The sequence below is a fragment of the Electrona antarctica genome (genome assembly GCF_951216825.1).
Source record: "Electrona antarctica genome assembly, chromosome: 10".
Classification (NCBI taxonomy): Eukaryota; Metazoa; Chordata; class Actinopteri; order Myctophiformes; family Myctophidae; genus Electrona; species Electrona antarctica.
This window is the reverse complement of record NC_136791.1, coordinates 29,119,981-29,128,925: the sequence shown is the minus strand read 5'-3', so window position 1 is coordinate 29,128,925 and position 8,945 is coordinate 29,119,981. Positions and strand designations below refer to the sequence as shown.

The 8,945-nt window shown below is 41.7% G+C and overlaps 1 protein-coding gene across 1 annotated transcript; it reads left to right on the top strand.

Annotated features, from left to right (window-relative positions):
- Positions 1-4,608: 4,608 nt before the first annotated feature.
- emx2 (empty spiracles homeobox 2) lies at positions 4,609-8,594 on the top strand. The gene is made up of 3 exons (XM_079512180.1): positions 4,609-5,227; positions 6,421-6,605; positions 7,981-8,594. The coding sequence occupies exons 1-3, from the start codon at positions 4,837-4,839 to the stop codon at positions 8,149-8,151; spliced, it is 747 nt and encodes a 248-aa protein (XP_079368306.1). The 5' UTR covers positions 4,609-4,836; the 3' UTR covers positions 8,152-8,594.
- Positions 8,595-8,945: the final 351 nt, after the last annotated feature.

Sequence of the window (8,945 nt, the reverse complement as noted above, 5' to 3'; positions counted from 1 at the left end):
GAGTGTGGAACTATAGTGGCCCTCTGGAGTGAGTGTGGAAGTATAGTGGCCCTCTGGAGTGAGTGTGGAAGTATAGTGGCCCTCTGGAGTGAGTGTGGAACTATAGTGGCCCTCTGGAGTGAGTGTGGTGGAACTATAGTGGCCCTCTCTAGCGCTGACCATATGGGAGGCAGGGCCGGTTCTAGGGGGGGGCAGGGGTGGGCATAGCCCACCCAAACGTGCGTCCTGCCCACCCAATGTGGGTTTGACACCCCACCCACGCCGGCGGAGTCGCCCCCCCTTACAATTCTAACCCTGAGTGGGGCTGGCTAAATCCGGCCCTGATGGGAGGTCTACATTTCTGATGTGGTCTCCATCCATCTTCAACCGCTTATCCGTAGTCGGGTTGCGGGGGCAACAGCTCCACCAGAGTGTTCCAGACTTCCCTCTCCAGAGCAACATTAGTGACTTCCTCCTGGGGGATCCCGAGGCGTTCCAAGGCCAGTGAGTCAATGTGTTTCCTCCAACTGTGCATTGGTCCTCCCAGTGGGACGTGCTTCGAGGACCTCCCTATAGGGAGACGCCCGAGAGGCATCCTAACCAGATGCCCGAACCACCTAAGCTGGCTCCTTTCCAGGCGAAGGAGCAGCAGTTACTCCGAGTCTCTCTCGTGTGACTGAACTGATGTGGTCTGCCCGTGTGATATCAACTCCATTCATATCATTCTTGTGTGGTCCGGTTAGGGAAACCATGGTCAGTGGATTTGTTTACAACCACTGTTGGAGGAACCAGTCTGCATTAATGCAACTGATCTTTAGACCCAAATGGCATGCTTTGGTATACAAATAACTGAGATTCAGCATCTGCTCAAATTGAACAAAACATGTTGGTAGCCTCGAGATGAGGTCCGTCTTAAGTGAGTTCTTGTTTTGATGTCGGCTGTGAGTATATGTTGCTGACATTGAAAACTGATTTGCACATTGGAGTGAGACAGTGAGTTAATGTTTATTATTTTTGGTATTTTTATTTGAAGTCAAATCATAAATGGTTCAAGTTGAATAGTCTTCCAATTAAAATAAAGGTTGAAACAGCCAGTAGAAATGTCAGCATGACTTACACACACGGATGGGCATAGATAGTAGTGTGTCAGTGTGTGTACATATATCATATCATTTCTACTACATGTAGAGAAGATATTCTGACGACATATATGACTTTAGGCCTTTACGTTCCTTTCGGAACATACAGTATAGGCCATTGATGATTATTTTCCACTCGTCTACCATCTACCAATCTGGTTCTTGTCTGGTGCGTTCCCACAGGTTGACATCCCATTCTGGAACCCCTTTTGGTGTTTTAAAGCATCATGTTATACTTCAGCTATTGAAAAATAGCAGATCTAAAAGCTCATCTTTGAATGTATTATTCTTTCAGAGCGAACGTTTTTAACTCAAATCTTTGCTTCTGGGGGGTCCCTGGAACAACATATTTTCAGATGGGGGTCTGCAGCCAAATACACATAATTCTAGGGGTCCTTGACATGAAAAAGGTGAGAACCACTGACAGAAACATTCTGAAACAGTTTTCAGAAAACTTTTAGGATTTAGAAGAATTATTTTTAGAATTGACCTCGGGTCTTATCGATACGGTTTGGCCAGAGATTGATGATCAAGTCTGCAGTTTATTGGTGATGTGATTCATGCTGGTCCTCCAGGTTTCTTCAGCATGCAGTAGGTCTATGGCAGTAGGCCTACAGATTTGACGATCTTATTCCAGATGTTAAATGTCCGTCCCACCGTCCACAGCTATACCACTGTGGTATATTTGTGTGTGTGTGTGTGTGTGTGTGTATTATTTATTATTGATCTACAAGCTCACAGCACGTCGCAGCGCGACGCGTTGTGAGCTTGTAGATCTGCTATTTTCAGAACGTGTAAAATCAGCCATTACGACGGCATCAATTAGCCCGACAAAATAAAATTTAGTCGACTAAATCAACTGCAGATTTAGTCGACTAAAATCTCATGATATTTAGTCGACTAAAACTAGACTAACACTAAAACATTCCAGTTGACTAAAATGTGACAAACTAAATGAAAGCTATTCAAGAGACTGACTAAAACTAAAAATCAAAATGTGCTGCCAAAGACAACACTGTTTGCTATTATACTACAGACCAAACGACTCAAATCGCACTTTCACCTTGTGCCCACTGGATGGCGTAAAAGCACTATGTTGACAGGACAGGATCACCAGAGCGCTTCACTTTCTTTCCAGGAAGGAAAGTTGTGATGTTGCCCTTGGCGCCAGCAGGTCATAAACATCATAATAATGCGTTTTAATATCCTTAGATTTCTTCCCATTATCAGTCCTCTCAACTCATTAACTCTAAATTTAACTACACGTTTGGCATAACCGGTTGATGTATATTGATTTGTTTTAAGCTGTGGAGAAAAAAAACGCTCAACGCATTTCCCCGTGAAATGATGCCCAAGTGTCGCGCTGTGGAAGCATTAGGCTTTGCACATTTGACAGGTGACATGAGTCTCCAAAAATAGTCATAATCATTTGTATATCGGATTTTTAAATATAGATTTAATGCCAGTAGACCTAAGGTATTTTTAATAATTCTATGGACGTTTTCCCCATAGGCTGGATATAACTAAAGAGGCAAATCTAACGCTGGCACTTGATATTTGTAAAATTATGTCGAAACATACAATCACTGTCACTGACCCACGTGTTTGATTTTTTTTTAATAGCTCAATATTTTTCCTATAAGGAAGTTATACTTTAACCTTGATGATACGACATTATTACAGTGTTATATTCGTTAGCCTAAATATTGAATTGTATCAAGTTCAGCGCATTCATGCCATGCTTTTCAGCTTATTGATTTTAAAGACTGAAACAAATTGGAGATGTTATTATGAATTGAGCTGTTCGTCTGTGCAAACTATAGGACTTCTATTCGTCTACGCTACATTAAAACAGATCCATCCGGGATATATCAATAATACCCTGTATGTTTACCATTAATGTTATAGACCTATACTAATAATAATATTAATACATATATATTATTTGTATAATTTAAATAAATAGTAGGCTATCTACGAAAAATATTGTTGTGTTCTTGAAATCAACAACAGATCTTCAAGGCCTATATAACGTTCCCACTAAAGGATATAGGCTAAACACTAACCAGCGCTTATAGTGAGTTGAACGGTGGGGTTGGGGCTGAACACCATTTGTACATGAATCCATTACATCGCCTATGATCATTCTGTAATCCCAGACTCTCTAGTGTTATAGGCCTACATCTTTATTGATTTCTCAACAGTAGCCCTATAGCTTAACTGATGACGGGAAATCCCCCCCTTAGCCCACCTATATCAATTTATAAAGGCCTTAAACTGAGGTCTGTGAAAAACGATAGGCTTATGCTAGACCGTATAAATGGTCTCTAAAAAGCTTAAATCCCATCGTGTGTTGGTTGTCTGAATCATTACTCCCTTCGAGAATATATGCCATATGTAGCCTAGATTATAGCCTAGGTGTAGGCTAGTCACTCCAACAAACACCTGCACATTTGGTATGAATGAATGTGCTAAAAAACGTCCCATATTCGATGAACACATCGAATGTGCATTATTACAATTTCCAGGCAATTCATTCACTGACTGCATATAGGCTAGCATGCACTTGACATTATTATAAACCCATGCAAGTCACAGCACCGCTGTCGACCTAAATATCCATGCAGCCAATTGGACGGAGTATATATGCCGGGTTGGTGTAAAAAATAAATAAATAATGCAATAAAATAAAACGTTAAAAATAAACGAATGCAAATAATAGTCTAATCGTGCTTCTGCATCCATTAATTAATATCTGCTAATTATAGGCCTGTCCCTAAAAATAGCTCATTGGATGTTTAATCAACATGCGCGCGCGCGCACGCGCACACACACGCACGCACACACACACACACACACACACACACACACACACACACACACACACACACACACACACACACACACACACACACACACACACACACACACACAGAGACCATGCAGTACATGTATGATGTATATCCATGTAGACCTCACCTTATATATTTGAAATGACCACTAAAGTCCTATAACCCTGGCCTACATCATGCCCCCCTATCCTATAGTTGAAGTCGAACATGTCTGTCATGTATAGGCCTCATCGGCGGCGGGGCACACACATAAATGCAAACGTAAGTATACCTTCAGCATGCTTTTTTTCTACTGGCTCAGCTGAGTGTGTTTTCACTGTTTCTGAACATGATGATGTGGGTTCTGAACGAATCCGTTCCGTTTTTGCTCGAGTCCGCCTCTCTCTCTCTCTCTCTCTCTCTCTCACTCTCAGAGTCTCTCTCTCTCTCTCTCCTATTCCTATTGACGCACTTGAAGCCTCTTCCCTCTTCAACCTTAAGGCGAGCAGCAGTCGACCAATCACCATGCCATTACAGGCTTCAGAGGAAGCTGTTTATGTGACTCCAGCGCTAATTAGCCTCATGAACTAACAAATCGCTTGCACAACCCGGCTGAGGAAAAACGATCACATCTATGGATTGTCTGGAGTAAAGGCGACCACTTTCGTCGCGATTTTTTGTTGCCGTTTTGGGGGCTTTATTTTGTTTTGTTTTTCCTTCCTCCAAGCCCCGTCGCCTTTTTCGCAACTTATTTATTGCCGAGAAACTTTTCTTCTTGGGTGCGTGTGTGTGTAGTGGAGTGGAGTAATTTTTTTTGTTTTGTTTTAGCGAGAACGCCCTGCTGCAACACTCCCAAACTTAAGCTGGGGAATCTCGACTATCAAGCCATGTTTCAGCCGACACCCAAGCGGTGTTTCACGATAGAGTCTCTGGTAGCGAAGGATAATCCTCTGCCGCTGTCGAGGTCCGAGGAACCCATACGACCGGCGGCGCTGAGCTATGCAAACTCCGGCCAGATGAACCCCTTTCTGAACGGCTTCCACTCCGGCGGCCGGGGCGTCTACTCCAACCCGGACTTGGTGTTCGCAGAGGCGGTCTCCCACCCCTCGAACGTCCCGGTGCACTCGGTGCCGCCGCCGCACGCCCTGGCCGGCCATCACCCGCTCTCGTCGTCGCACAGTCCGCACCCTCTTTTCGCGAGCCATCAGCAAAGGGACCCCTCGACTTTCTACCCCTGGTTAATACATAGATATAGGTACTTGGGTCACAGATTCCAAGGTGAGTCGTGTTGCTAATTTCATTGTATGTTTTCATAAAAATACAAATAAAATAAAGGAAAAAAAGGCCTATCGAATTATATTTATAGATTTCCCCGTGTCTTATTTTGGCTGCCGTTGTCCTGCTGACAGGCCGGCCTTTTCAACACGAACCTTGCTATTTCATTGAATTTTTTTGACTTTTGGTCTAATTCTTGATCAAACTTGATTAATTTCATGCGTGGTGAAACTAAAACCAACAAAACCACAAAAATGTGAAACGCGAATCATTATTGAACGAATAATAATAATAATAACAACAGCAAAAATGCAACACTTTACATTCTCCTCCATATAATTTGGTGTTTAAAATAAATACACAGATTTGGGAACAGTTCTAATGGAAGATAAATTTGTTGGGTGCTGTTTTGATGAGGATTCTCACGTTTCTGGCAATTTAAACAAATTGTCTAATGTAAATTACTATTGTTATTGGGTCATTATGTCAAAGCAGTATCCAGTATTACATGTTCATTAACCAATGCAATCACATTAATGTATTTTCTTTTGTTTTGCTTGTGGTTGCACATTTTTTTTGTATTTCTGTCACCAATAATTACATGTTTTGCCAACATGCCCTGCTAAATTAAGGAACGGCCATTGCTATCTGCAGCCCAATGATAAGCATTTGGTCTAATTATTGTGTAAACCCCTAGTCGCTAGTTGTATTTGTATTTGCTGCGTACATTTTTGACTTCATTTATCGAGGATATCCTTGAGCTAAAATCCAATAAAAATATATCCTTGAGCTAATTTAATTATACACCTGTGAAGTCTTGACTATTGTTTGCTGCGTCGATGGGTTTAATCCAGGTGGCTTTGTCAGTGTTTACGCAAAGGTATTAAAATATCTGCATTCAACATCGGCCCCCTATATAAAACAAACCACCTTATTACTTATTTTAAGCATATTTAGCAGAGCAAGAGCACATTATGTGGGGACATTGTTTATTGTTTTATATTTTGTTTTTGCTTTTATATGTGTCTTCAGCGAAGGTTTATTGATCTAAATAGGCCTACAAAAAAGTTGCTCTGCCTCTGATGGTGTTTATCATAGGCCAGTTAATGGAAATATTGTCTTATTACCTTGATCTAAATCATAATAATAATTATAATAAGGTCCTAACGTATATACACTTTTATGGTAATTCACAGGTAATGAACAAAGTCCAGAGAGCTTCCTTTTGCACAATGCACTGGCCAGAAAGCCCAAAAGAATTCGGACAGCATTTTCACCGTCACAACTACTGCGGCTCGAGCACGCTTTCGAAAAAAACCATTACGTGGTTGGAGCCGAACGGAAACAGCTCGCGCACAGCCTTAGTCTCACAGAAACTCAGGTAAGAAACGGCCTTAATTGGGGCCTCTCTATATTTCATATACATTTTGTTATTTTTCCACCAAATAACACACGTATACAGGCTAGACATTTTAATGCACTTCATATAGTGAAATAGATATTTCATTGGTTATAGTAGTACTACAATGCAACGTGCCGCCTTGGCGTATATTGTCAAGTCTGGCATATATAGGCCTAATCCATTTGTCATTTCGGTGTATTTATAAAGAAAATATCAATATAACAAAAAAATAGCTACATTGTTCAAGGCATGGCTGAGAGCACTCGTGTTGTTTAAGTGTGTATTTCTTGATGCAAGAAAGGCATCGGTTTTCTTTTACACATTATACACAAATAGGCCTATAGATATGTTGGAGGTGCGGGGCAGCAGAGAGCGCCACAGAGCGTGCTGAATATAAATTTAAAGTGAATAAAAATACGGGCAATAACTATAGTGCGTGCTTTTTAGCATGATGCGCATATATGAATGTTTTTCAATCGAACACATGCAGAGGATTAAATCCACAGTCATTGTATATGGGTCTATAACCTCATTCCAGGAGGGGTCGAATGACTTTGTTTTGGGGGGGAATGTTGCCATTCAAAATGGAGGGCAATTAACCAAGTTAAGCATTTTTTATGGCATACGGCGATACAAAGAAAGAAAGAAAAAAAGCTGATTCAATGAATTCCCCCCATGCCATATTTAAGAACGTGTTTGAGCCTATCAGCCTTGTGGACGGGCCAGTGTCTTTTGTCCCCGCGTGTCAGTGTCGGCTTTTTCTATCTCTCTCTCTCGAAACGGACGGGGGCCTTTGGAGGGGCTGAAGGGATAAATGAACCATCACCTACTTCAATTAGCTGAGTGAAGGCATATTAAATGCACCTTAGCTGCCATACAGGCCTGTATAAAAGGGCTGAGGCCGGGGTAACAAAGCGGCAAAAGGCAGTTTATCGATTTAGGCTGTTTATAGACTCCCCCTGGTATTGTTCAAAGGAGCCAAGTCAGTCAATGGGACGTGTCTAAAAAATATATTTTAAATAGTAATTGGTCTGAAGCGCATTCATTCATTCCGCATGTATCAATGTATACTCGAATGGGTTATTCACAGTAGCATATCTGACCTACATTTGTCACTGCGTCAAAAACACACGCGTCCACTTGTTTTGTTTACAAGGGCTTCCTACAGCCTATACTTAGCTGAATTCTCTTTGTTCTAGGGCTACATAGCCTATGTACCGTATTTATTTACATTATCCAAATAAAATCTTTACGCGTGGCTTTGCGCACAGCAGGCAGGGCGTGTTTTTGTTTTTGTTTTTTGTTTGTTTTACTTGAATCCATTCCTGACTTCAATGTTCGTTTTTCCCCGCAGGTAAAAGTGTGGTTTCAGAACCGAAGAACCAAGTTCAAACGACAAAAGTTGGAAGAGGAGGGCTCGGAGTCGCAAGGCAAGAAGAAAGGGACACATCACATAAACCGTTGGAGAATGGCGACGAAACAGTCGCAGAGCCCGGAGGAAATTGACGTCACTTCAGACGATTAATATAAAAAGAAAAAGACTATTATACATAACGTGGGGACAGCAGCAGCAGCAAGCAGCGTCGTGGAGGATGACATGGATAAAGGATGCTGTGTGTGTAGAGAAACGGGACAGTGAGAGACAGAGAGAGGGTAAAGCCAATGTCACATTTCAAATATCTACGGAGATAGATCGGCAGCTGAGGTTGAGAGGGATCCGGTGGTTGGTTGGTGGCAGTGCTGTTGTCACACACACACCGTCCGTCCGTCGGTCTGTCTGTCTGTCAGTCCGTTTCAAATTGCCCTCCCTGGCATAAAGTGATTGACAGTGTCGCGGTCCTATACCGGTACCTATACGCATCCGAGCACCTTGCACCACGCACCAACCGAACCCACCGTACCACCACTACATTATACCCCTCCCTCCCTCCCCGCCCGCCCCATCAGCCAACATTCCCCCCCACCTCCAATTCACATTGGACATTTGCACTTCTGCAGTTTAAAAAAAAAAAGAAAAAAGAAAAAAAAAGTAAGAAAGGGAAGAAAAAAACATGTCCACCCAAGATACCAAAATACAAAAACTGTTTTTTTTGTAAAACTTGAATTGCATGGTATAGTTTTTTCCATTTTTTCCTTCTTTTTTTCTTCTATAGTAGCTGTTTTAATTTGACAAAAATTATTTCTCAAAACAACTTTTAACTCTATTTTCAAACTGAGAGGTGTTGTGATTCTTTCCTTTTTACACAGTGTGCAGTCTTTAATTAATTGATTCTCGTGTAAAAGTGATTGTGAAAAACAATGAAGTATAAAGCGATGCTG

Excerpts from the sequence above, each read along its gene's own strand:
- emx2 (XM_079512180.1), top strand. The coding sequence starts at position 4,837 with ATGTTTCAGCCGACACCCAAGCGGTGTTTCACGATAGAGTCTCTGGTA. Across the intron at positions 5,228-6,420 it reads CTTGGGTCACAGATTCCAAG|GTAATGAACAAAGTCCAGAG; the intron begins GTGAGTCGTGTT and ends GGTAATTCACAG. Across the intron at positions 6,606-7,980 it reads TTAGTCTCACAGAAACTCAG|GTAAAAGTGTGGTTTCAGAA; the intron begins GTAAGAAACGGC and ends TTTTCCCCGCAG.